The sequence below is a fragment of the Balaenoptera musculus genome, chromosome 1 (genome assembly GCF_009873245.2).
Source record: "Balaenoptera musculus isolate JJ_BM4_2016_0621 chromosome 1, mBalMus1.pri.v3, whole genome shotgun sequence".
NCBI lineage: Eukaryota > Metazoa > Chordata > Mammalia > Artiodactyla > Balaenopteridae > Balaenoptera > Balaenoptera musculus.
The window spans coordinates 145016130-145028712 of NC_045785.1; the positions used below are offsets into that span (position 1 = coordinate 145016130).

Genomic DNA, 12583 nt, shown 5'->3' on the forward strand with positions numbered 1-12583 from the left:
CTTACAGTTCATTCAGCTTATTTAAGAACACTGAATATCATAATGCTTTAAAAATTATGATATAGTAAAAATTTGCTTTGGGCAACTTACAAAAGCAAATTGCTTAAATATACTTAAAATTGCCACCTCAATATTTCTCAGTTTCTCTGCCTTTATATCAGTCTTTGAAACAACATTCATTTCACCTGAAATCTCCTGCAACTTACCTGAGCATGAAACAAAGCTAATCCTTTTGCAGTATGCATAGGAATAAGAACCTTCATTAGAAATTGTTTATGTTCTGCTTTCAGTGGCAATGCAAAGCCATTGATAATACTGGAGGGAAAAAAAGGCAGGGGAAGGGTTACGTAGTTACTACTTTATTTCTAAAAGTTATTACATCCCCAAGTACCTAGGAACTGCTCTGTTTCAGTCCTGGTGTTGAATGACTTACACATCTGCAAACTACGTTAGGCAGACTATCACTATGAAGTCTGCTACTTTAAGTCATTCAGTGATCCCAAAAGAAAACGAGGACTGCCAATTTAATGTCCCAGTAAACAACTTTACGTTTTCTATAAAGCCTATCACTTATTCATGCCTTTATTTTTCTTCTCTAAAGCACAGGAGAGTCAATATCACAATATTGTTAGAATTTTCAATATATTCTAAAGTAAATGGGTAGTTTCTCTTACTTTATTGAAAGATCTGAAATTAAGAAGTAGTTCTCTCCATAATCATTCTCTAAATATTAACAGAGGAGACAAAAACCATTCTCTAAACATAAATAGAGGGTCTAAACTTCTCTCATGTTAATACTGCTATGTGGTGAATAAGGAAGGCAAAAATGTTCATATAAACTAAAATCAAAGGCTGTAGATTTTTCTAAAAAGAACAGATGTATAGGAATGATCTGTCAACATCTGAACAAGAATTCCTACAACTTCATCAAAGAATCACTGTAACTCATTTCGTCTCTTCCCAATCAGATCCTATAGGTTTCTGAGGCGGTCTGGCAAGATCAGGCATAAAATATGCCACAGCTTCAAAAGCACAAGTCTATTCTGAAACAGATGTCTTGCATGGCACTATTTTAATATGCTGACCCCCTAAAAAGCTATAATAAGAATTCAGTTGAGAAACTATGCCTTATACTATATATTCAAACTCTAAAATACGAAATAATTTCTCCAATCCCAGCTATTTTAATACATAAAGCATTCAAAGTTACTTAATTCTTAAAAAGAACAAAAAACTGACCTACCTTCCTAATATTTCAAGGAGTTCAGCAACACCATTGAAATGCTCTGTTTCATATATAAACCTAAATTTAAAATAAAGATTGATATAAAGAAAAATCAAACACCAGAAAATTAAACTGAGAGAAAGATGTAGGAAGGTACAAAGAAATCTAAGGGGCAAATATAAGAAATGTTCAAGCACACTTTAGGAATGAATTCTTTGTAAGCTATTTTGCCCCCAATCAGTTACTTCTTAGCAATCTTATAAAAGAAGGTCTATTTCCTATTAAACCACATATACTTTTGCTAAAATTTGCTATATATTAAGATAACAGTATAATTTAGTCTGGAATATTTTATTTTACTTTAATATTTATAAGAAAGATGGGTCTTCTCAAAGAAATACTTTTTAAAATAGGAAACCTCTACTCACAGGTAACTCTAAGAGAAAAGGACTCATGTAATAAAGCCACTTTTATTCAGAATTTCTCTAAGCCTAAACTACACAGGCTGACTAGCTTTCTAAGATTAGGGTCGCCTTTAAAGTAAGGAGTCATAGACACAAATGATGACAGGATAGGCAGGGAAGATACCATAAATGATGGGCAGGGCCCCACAGAGAACGACAGAGAGCTGGACAAAGATGTTCTCTCTAGAGGAGGCAATATTTCTCATCTCTGACTGTTACAGTGTGAAAATGGTAGCCTAATTTTGCCACATCGTCAACTCAAACAAACAAGCCAAACATGAAATTTGGGTATTAAAGCAAAATCTCCTAATCTGAAGCAACTACTCAATAGATTTCATTGATAAAGTAGTCAAGATAAATTTAATTAGCTTTGTCAGAAAATCGAATGAAAATACTGCCAAGAGCTACTGATTTAAATAGTATTTATACAAAATTTTTTAAACAAGTGCTCAAATAGATAACCAGACAAACTCTCCTCTCAATAAGTTTTAAACATCAACAACACTGGTATTATCTATTAAAAACTGTCTTCATTACTACTATCCACTTAGATGAGAAATTACAAGAAAAAGTTAGATGCAATCAAATGATATCCACAAAACAGGCTAAAAATGACTCAAATACTATCAGTTAAGTTTCTAAGTTTCAGACTTTAAAAATTAACCTAACGGGGCTTCCCTGGTGGTGCAGTGGTTAAGAATCCACCTGCCAGTGCAGGGGACACAGGTTCGAGCCCTGGTCCGGGAAGATGCCACATGCCACGGAGCAACTAAGCCTGTGTGCCACAACTACTGAGCCTGCGCTCTAGTGCCTGCGAGCCACAGCTACTGAGCCCACGCACCACAACTACTGAAGCCCGCGCACCTAGAGCCCATGCTCCGCAACCAGGAGAGCCACCGCAATGAGAAGCCCGCGCACCACAGCGAAAGAGTAGCCCCTGCTTGCCCCAACTAGAGAAAGCCTGCATGCAGCAACGAAGACCCAACACAGCCAAAAAATAAATAAATAAAACAAATAAATTTATTAAAAAAAATTAACCTAAAAGAACTGGAATAAAAAGAAAATATGGAAGGGAAAAAAAAGTGCTGTATACGAATATACAACCAATTTACCTGAGGAAAATGTTGTTAATTTGTTTTCTGATGAATGCTCTTAATCCAAGAAATTTCCCATAAATACGATGCAGAACGGTCTTCAGGAAGTCGCGTTCTCTGGGATCTTCACTATCAAAAAGCTCCAGGAGCTTTAAAAAAAATCTGAGAAATTACTTTTTAAAAATAATCGAGCTAAAACTTCACTCTATTCTAATTTTGATTTTAAGATAATCCACAAAAGCTTTAAAAGTTTTAAAAAGATTCTGCCTTGTCAGATTGACTTTATTCTTGCTAAATAATGAAGCTAAAGAAAAGCTTAGGGAGTATTTTTTTAATTTTATTTTGAAAAATGACACACAATAAATAATATAAACACTTCAAGAAGTGGAATATTGTTTTTTGGCCTTGCCACTCATTTTAAAATGCTGACCTACTCCTGACTACTAAACATGGCTCATAATTTTAAAGTGTTGAAATGTGAGAGTTTTTTAATGCTTTTTGATAGTATGTCAAAACTACATACAGAATCTTAAGCTTGTAGATCGCAAATTGTTAAATAAATGAAGTTTAAAAAATACACATGCACAAATGCGTATTTCTAGTTTACTAGGAAAATTTATACAAACTAAGGCTTCTTTTTTTTTTGTGATCTTACACTAAAAACATTCAAGTCACCATGCAATCAGCTCAAAAATTAATATTTAGTTAATAGGTAAAATATTGGTAGATATATGCTAACAGAGTGAAAATCATTCATGAAATAACACTGAAATAAAAGATGAGACCACAGACTTTTATTTAAAGTCAGCTTACCAAATGGCTGAAAAGTTTTAAACCAGTTCAAAGTGGCCAAATCAGCATTTTCCTACGCCTCTACACAACGCTTCAGGAAAGGCAGGACAAACAGATCTTTGAAAAATTTAAACTCAAAAGCTCAAACTTCCATTTTAAAACGGTAAAGAAACTGAAATTATTCAGTCAAAAAAAAGTATTACTGTATTTTAAATGAAACACTGGATTTTCTTAGGAAAAAATATACAATAACCTCTCTTTATAGAATACAATTACCTATGAAGTTGTCAAGGAATTTTACGTTCTGTACTTTGGGATTGATAATTACAGTCATGATGGCATGCTCTGAACCTTAAGTTCTTTTTCCATTCTGTCTTGAATTATATGTAATTGTTTACATGTGTATCTCTCCTACAAGAGTGGGTATTCTTTGAGAGTAGTGATGACTTTAGTCACATTTATATAACCCTAAAGTGTCTGGTTTATAGTTTGCATTTGTTGTTTGCTAGATTATTAAGTACTGCATGCGGCTCCAGCAAAAAATATCCATAGAGTGTGAGAATTTATGTTAATATACTTAAGTCACTTAAAAATTATTCTAATTAAAATAGCTAAACTATTCACTTAAGACACTCAAATCCAAGTTCTGATGTTGGGTTTACTTGGAAGATATGCTTTGAAATTAATAAAAGGAACCCTTAATTTTTAAGGTCGCTATGTCTAACTCAAGAACAAACATAATGTAATACAAGTTGATCCTCAGGGTCAACGTAAAATAGTAGAGAAGTGTTGTTTAGCTAAGTGTCAAATCTATTTAAATAAGTTATTTTGAAATATTACAATCTAAATAAAACAATCTATTTTATATAATCAAATTTACAATCTATTTATATATAATCAAATATAATCAAATCCTGATTGTGCCATTTTCTAGCTCTGTGAATTTGGATATGGTCTAGCTCTTTATATAAAAGCATATAAGGACAGAGCCTGGCACATAAAAAGCACTCAATAATTCTTAGCTTCCTTCTTCTGAAATCCTATGATTTGAACATAACCTGGAACTACACACTTGTTTTCTTCTCTTGAAATAATAAATGTCCAAATTTATACTTTAGATTTTTCTCCTGTAGTTCTAAGTCTTAAACTTACCACCTAATCAAATAATTTCAAAATACAAAAGCTGAGAATTCTCACAGTAATATTTATTGAAGCAACACACTAAGAATACCTCAGAGCAGTGATCTGTGAAATCACAGTGATATAAACTGCTAGAAACAAATTATTGGGCCTTGGCTTCTCAGATAATTCAGGCACTTAGAGTAGAACGTAGAAAATGGGTCCTACCCTACCAGTTTTCTTCTTGTTCCCCCTCAAATCCACTGAATAATCCAGCAGCCAAAACACCTCAAGCTCCAGAGTGAGGAAGCCCTAAGGCAATTGTTCCACTCAACCTGCTATTATCTTAAATACAATTTAACATGGCATTACTAAAGTTCCTTAATACACTGTATTCCTTCTGTAGCACACAAGAGCTACAGAAGGAAATAAATATGCATTCATTTGCAATTACCAAAATAACATAGCTCCATTTAATCTGAGTGCTTTTAACTTGTTATTGAAATGAAATTAACATTTTACTGTTAACACACACCTAATATTTCTTCATAGTTTACGAAGAACTACTTGAATGGCTGAAGGACATATTCTTGACAATGTTCTTCATTTATCAATACTTCACAGCTACTAGTCAAAATACTTTATATGGTAGTTACAGGTAATGACCAAAAATGAACTCCAAATATGTGGAACTCATGCTTGTATAATCTTTATCCTAGGGGACACACAATGGTGGGAAGAGGGTAGCAAACGTCCTTGTAATGATCTTTAATCCTGGCCTCAGCACTTCATTACTACCCTTCTACCCATCTCCTACCTTTCTTTAAAATGCTGATTACTTTAGAAGAGGAGAATTCCTAATGAGACCTAACTTACAGATAAGTATTTCAAAAGAGAAAATGGACCCAGAGAGGTTTGGTCTACTTCACAATTTTGTCTAGGGCCAGCAAAGTCCACATAGTTAAAAAGAGGCCTTTAAATTGTTGAAAAGATTTTGAAAATAAAAATAAACACATTCTGAGAAACTCATTTTGAGTATTTAGGTTCCAAAAAAACCAACTAATAATCAACTTATAAAAAGAAAGAAGGTATCACATATGTTTAACTCTATCTCCTTTTCTTCTTAAAGATCCCATTTTATCTGTGGTTTAGGAACTGGGTGGCTAGAATGCCTAAGATGGGAAGAGGGGAAAAAAAAAAAAGGAAAGGTAAGTGACACTTGGTGATAGGAAAGGAATGCATAAAGCCCACACTTCTAACAATAATTCCACTTCTGTTTTTTCCACCCTCTGTCATTTCAAAGTCACAGTGCTTAGAACCATATGTCAAGTTCAAGCTCAAAGATTTAAAGATTTTTAAAAAAATTTCCCCCCTAGTTATAGCAAATATTCTAAGTTAGATATTCCAGAAAGGCTTGCTTTTCTGGTCTTTATAAAACAACTATGAGGATTTAGGATTGGATAGGATAATTTGACTGACTTCACTAGAAGGCCACCCTTGATTCAAAAATACTCTTGTATTCTCAAAGCTACTTACTTTTATTCTCATTGCCTGGCAAGAATATTAAGTGCTGTTAAACAGAAATCCTTAAAGTTTTGAAAGACTATTTTAATCACAAGTTAATAAATCATTGCTAAGATGAATATAAAAATTTAAGACAGAAGAATTCCTTACCTGTTGTACAAACTTCTGATCAATGTATCGCTTTGCAATGCTAGGCTGGAAATCAGGGCTCTCCAAAAACCTTAAGAAGAATTCATACACCAACTACAAGACAAAGTGAAATAAAAGTTAAGATGATGCCTATAAAATTTTACCCTAAGTCCTTACTTCATACCAAAAACACACCTCCCTTACCAACTTAGTTAGGATATTTCAGATCTCATTAAAAAATGTCATGAGTTGGTAACAGTTTTTAAAAAACTAAATATACATGCACAGTTTGGTCTCCTCAGCTTGTAGATTTTGGGATTTATTTATTGCGTTGCATCATTCATTGAAAATATTAACTTACAGGAGCCAGAAAACAAAGACGATGTCTATAAAATATTTAATTTAGAAGACTATCTTGCACTCCATACTCACCGGGAACCCTTCTCCAGTGGATCACTAACCTACCTCAGCTTAATCTCCAGAGTTCCTTAAATGCAGGATCAGAAACCTCCAGGTAAGAGTAAACTGAATTATAAGGAGCAGTGTATCAATACCAATTTAAAAAAAGAGAAAAACTTCAAGTTTTTCTATTAAAACTACAGTGGGAAAAAATTAAATCGAAACCAGGATATCTAATCCACACTTGGGAAGTAATGAACCAAGTCATATAAGTACAGGGCTCAGGAAGAAATGTCTATGCACCACAGTGAATAAACTAGAAGTCCTAACAAGCCTTCAACTAAAAAGTGCCAAACATCTTAAAAATACAGTATTCCCCGCTTAACCATGGGAGCTAAGTTCCAAGACCCCCCACTGGATGACTGAAACCTCAAATGGCACCAAACCCTATTTTCTGTTCATATCTTCTAACCACAAATTTAATGAATTTTCCATCTTAACTAAGCACTGTGGCCATAACTTTTACAGTCTGAGGTGTGACAGCAAAACTAGCACGATTTTTTTTCCTTCCTCAGAATTTCACAGATAGAGGATTCATTCTTACCATAGATCTTAGCAACCTCAGCATATGCTTTTTTTCTTTCCTTATTAAGTTGAGAAATTTCGCCTTTTGCTTAAAGGAAGCACTTTACAGCTTCTCTTTGGCATGTCTAAACTGCCAGCATCACTACTCTCGCACTTTGGGGCTGTTACTCAGTAAAATATAAGGGTTACTTGAACGCAAGAACTGCAATACCATAACAGTCGACTTGATAACAGAGATAGCTCCTAAGTGACTAATGGGCTGGATATGCTGGACAAAGATATGATTCGCATCTCGGTGGGAGATTTCAACATGCTACTCAGAATGGCACACAATTTAAAGCTTATGAATTGTTTACTTCTGTAATTTTCCACTTAATATTTTCGAACTGCGGTTGACCCCAGGTAACAAACTGCAGAAAGCAAAACCGTGGATAAAGGGGGACTATTGTAATAGCAAAATATTCACTTTCTACCACGAATCAGAATTAAAATTAATGTTTACTTCAACTTACCTACATCACACCTACATCTACCTTTCAAGGAGAAAGGCAAAAACACTAAAGTTTTTTTCTATGGTAACCTAATAGCTATAAAAGGCAGGAGTCTAGCACAAAATGTGCCTTAATTTACTAGCTATTAAACAACATATCAAGCTGGCACCCTAAGAACAAAAAAGGAGGATTAGATCCCAAAGTAAAAATAGTCATTCAATAAACATTTAGGTAGCCAGTTAGGCCACAATATAGAAGGGAGGCGGGGAAAATTGCTACACTGAATTTACAGACCTCACAACATACAAAAAGCATTACCAGATCTGAGCTCTATCATTCACCACAGAATAGCAAATTTTTACTGCAGTGAGTTCAATAATATGCTAAGGCTAACAACAGTTTTGGGATCTGAGTAAATATTGTTTTCTTTGATTCATCTTTGCACAACTGTGCAAAAAAAGTGATGCTTATCTGGTCTAATTATTATCTAACTTAATATTTAATGTTAAGTATGAATTAAGAATATAAAGAGGACTTCCCTGGTGGCACAGTGGTTAAGAATCTGCCTGCCAATACAGGGGACACGAGCTCGAGCCCTAGTCCAGGAAGGTCCCACATGCCGTGGAGCAACTAAGTCCGTGCGCCACAACTACCGAGCCTCTGCTTTAGAGCCTGCGAACCACAACTACTGAGCCGGCGCACCACAACTACTGAAGCCCGTGCACCTAGAGCCCCCATGCTCCGAAACAAGAAAAGTCACCACAATGAGAAACGCACGCACTGCAACGAAGAGTAGCCCCTGCTCGCTGCAACTAGAGAAAGCCCATGCGCAGCAACGAAGACCCAACACAGTCAAAAATAAATAAAATTAAAAAAAAATTTACCATTCTACCCAGCACCAGTCCCTCCCATCAGGGAACTTGCACAAGCCTCTTAGATAGCCTCATCCACCAGAGGGCAGACAGCAGAAGCAAGAAGAACTACAATCCTGCAGCCTGTGGAACAAAAACCACATTCACAGAAAGATAGGCAAGATGAAAAGGCAGAGGGCTATGTACCAGATGAAGGAACAACATAAAACCCCAGAAAAACAACTAAATGAAGTGGAGATAGGCAACCTTCCAGAAAAAAATTCAGAATAATGATAGTGAAGATGATCCAGGACCTCGGAATAAGAATGGAGGCAAAGATCAAGAAGATGCAAGAAATGTTTAACAAAGACCTAGAAAAATTAAAGAACAAACAGAGAGGAACAATACAATAACTGAAATGAAAAATACACTGGAAGGGATCAATAGCAGAATAACTGAGGCAGAAGAACGGATAAGTGACCTGGAAGACAGAATGGTGGAACTCATTGCTGCAGAACAGAATAAATAAAAAGGAATGAGAAGAAATGAAGACAGCCTAAGAGACCTCTGGGACAACATTAAACGCAACAACATTTGCATTATAAGGGTCCCAGAAGGAGAAGAGAGAGAGAGAAAGGACCCGAGAAAATATTTGAAGAGATTATAGTCGAAAACTTCCCTAACATGGGAAAGGAAATAGCCACCCAAGTCCAGGAAGGGTAGAGTCCCATGCAGGATAAGCCCAAGGAGAAACACTCCAAGACACATAGTAATCAAACTGGCAAAAATTAAAGACAAAGAAAAATTATTGAAAGCACCAAGGGAAAAACGACAACATACAAGGGAACCCCCGTAAGGTTAACAGCTGATTTCTCAGCAGAAACTCTACAAGCCAGAAGGGAGTGGCATGATATACATAAAGTGATGAAAGGGAAGACCTACAAACAAGATTACTCTACCCGGCAAGGATCTCATTCAGATTCGATGGAGAAATCAAAAGCTTTACAGACAAGCAAAAGCTAAGAGAATTCAGCACCACCAAACCAGCTCTACAACAAATGCTAAAGGAACTTCTCTAAGTGGGAAACACAAGAGAAGAAAAGGACCTACAAAAACAAACCCAAAACAATTAAGAAAACGGTCATACGAACATACATATCGATAATTACCTTAAACATGAATGGATTAAATGCTCCAACCAAAAGACACAGGCTTGCTGAATGGATACAAAAACAAGACCCATCTATATGCTGTCTACAAGAGACCGACTTCAGACCTAGGGACACATACAGACTGAAAGTGAGGGGATGGAAAAAGGTATTCCATGCAAATGGAAATCAAAAGAAAGCTGGAGTAGCAATACTCATATCAGATAAAATAGACTTTAAAATAAAGAATGTTACAAGAGACAAGGAAGGACACTACATAATGATCAAGGGATCAATCCAAGAAGAAGATATAACAATTATAAATATATATGCACCCAACATAGAAGCACCTCAATACATAAGGCAACTGCTAACAACTATAAAAGAGGAAATCGACAGTAACACAATAATAGTGGGGGACTTTAACACCTCATTTACACCAATGGACAGATCATCCAAAATGAAAATAAATAAGGAAACAGAAGCATTAAATGACACAATAGACCAGATAGATTTAATTGATATTTATAGGACATTCCATCCAGAAACAACAGATTACACTTTCTTCTCAAGTGCGCACGGAACATTCTCCAGGATAGATCACATCTTGGGTCACAAATCAAGCCACAGTAAATTTAAGAAAACTGAAATCATACCAAACATCTTTTCTGACCACAACGCTATGAGATTAGAAATCAATGACAGGGAAAAAAACGTAAAAAACACAAACACATGGAGGCTAAACAATATGTTACTAAATAACCAAGAGATCACTGAAGAAATCAAAGAGGAAAAAGAGGAAATCAAAAAAAATCTAGAAACAAATGACAATGAAAACACGACAATACAAAACCTATGGGATGCAGCAAAAGCAGTTCTAAGAGGGAAGTTTATAGCTATTCAAGCCTCAAGAAACAAGAAGAATCTCAAATAAACAATCTAAACTTACACCTAAAGGAACCAGAGAAAGAAGAACAAACAAAACCCAAAGTTAGCAGAAGGAAAGAAATCATAAAGATCAGAGCAAAAATAAATGAAATAGAAACAAAGAAAACAATAGCAAGGATCAATAAAACTAAAACCTGGTTCTTTGAGAAGATAAACAAAATTGATAAACCATTAGCCAGACTCATCAAGAAAAAGAGGGAGAGGACTCAAATCAACAAAATTAGAAATGAAAAAGGAGAAGTTACAACAGACACAGCAGAAATACAAAGCATCCTAAGAGACTACTACAAGCAACTCTATGCCAATAAAATGGACAACCTGGAAGAAATGGACAAATTCTTAGAAAGGTATAACCTTCCAAGACTGAACTAGGAAGAAATAGAAAATATGAACAGACCAGTCACAAGTAATGAAATTGAAATTGTGATTAAAAATCTTCCAACAGGGCTTCCCTGGTGGCGCAGTGGTTGAGAATCAGCCTGCCAATGCAGGGGACACGGGTTTGAGCCCTGGTCTGGGAAGATCCCACATGCCACGCAGCAACTCGGCCCGTGAGCCACAACTACTGAGCCTGCGCGTCTGGAGCCTGTGCTCCACAACAAGAGAGGCCGCGATGGTGAGAGGCCCGCACACCGCGATGAAGAGTGACCCCCCGCTTGCCACAGCTAGAGAAAGCCCTCGCCCAGAAACGAAGACCCAACACAGCCAAAATTAAATTAATTAATTAATTTAAAAAATAAATTAAAAAAAATCTTCCAACAAACACAAGTCCAAGACGAGATGGCTTCACAGGTGAATTCTATCAAACATTTAGAGAAGAGCTAACACCCATCTCAAACTCTTCCAAAAAATTGCAGAGGAAGGAACACTCCCAAACTCATTCTATGAGGCCACCATCACCCTGATACCAAAACCAGACAAAGATACTACAAAAAAAAAAAATTACAGACCAATATCACTGATGAATATAGATGCAAAAGTCCTCAACAAAATACTAGCAAACAGAATCCAACAACACATTAAAAGGATCATACACCATGATCAAGTGGGATTTATCCCAGGGATGCAAGGATTCTTCTATATACGTAAATCAATCAATGTGATAAACCATATTAACAAATTGAAGAATAAAACCCATATGATCGGGCTTCCCTGGTGGCGCAGTGGTTGAGAATCTGCCTGCCAATGCAGGGCACACGGGTTCAAGCCCTGGTCTGGGAGGATCCCGCGTGCCGTGGAGCAACTGGGCCTGTGAGCCACAATTACTGAGCCTGCGCGTCTGGAGCCTGTGCTCCGCAACAGGAGAGGCCGCGATGGTGAGAGGCCCATGCACCATGATGAAGAGTGGCCCCCGCTTGCCGCAACTGGAGAGGGCCCTCGCACAGAGATGAAGACCCAACAGAGCCATAAATAAATAAATTAATTAATTAAAAAAAAAACAAAAACCATATGATCATGTCAATAGATGCAGAAAAAGCTTTTGACAAAATTCAACACCCATTTATAATTAAAACTCTCCTAGAAAGTGGGCATGGAGGGAACCTACCCCAACATAATAAAGGCCATATACGACAAACCCACAGCAAACATCATTCTCAATGGTGAAAAACTGAAAGCATTCCCTCTAAGATCAGGAACAAGACAAGGATGTCCACCCTCACCACTATTATTCAACAGAGTTTTGGAAGTCCTAGCCACGGCAATCAGAGAAGAAAAAGAAATAAAAGGAATACAAATTGGAAAAGAAGAAGTAAAACTGTCACTGTTTGCAGATGACATGATACTATGCATAGAGAATCCTAAAGATGCCACCA

The 12583-nt window shown here is 36.2% G+C and overlaps 1 protein-coding gene across 1 annotated transcript in view; it reads right to left on the bottom strand.

The window, feature by feature from the left end:
- The window catches only part of PPP2R5A (protein phosphatase 2 regulatory subunit B'alpha), a 99615-nt gene that overhangs the window by 10554 nt on the left and 76478 nt on the right, over positions 1-12583 (bottom strand). Inside the window, exons 4-7 of the mRNA XM_036844133.1 lie at positions 6369-6461; positions 2802-2932; positions 1244-1303; positions 207-315 (exon numbers count right to left, since the gene is read on the bottom strand). Of these exons, the coding sequence (XP_036700028.1) occupies positions 207-315; positions 1244-1303; positions 2802-2932; positions 6369-6461 (393 nt within the window). The remainder of the gene's footprint in view (positions 1-206; positions 316-1243; positions 1304-2801; positions 2933-6368; positions 6462-12583) is intronic.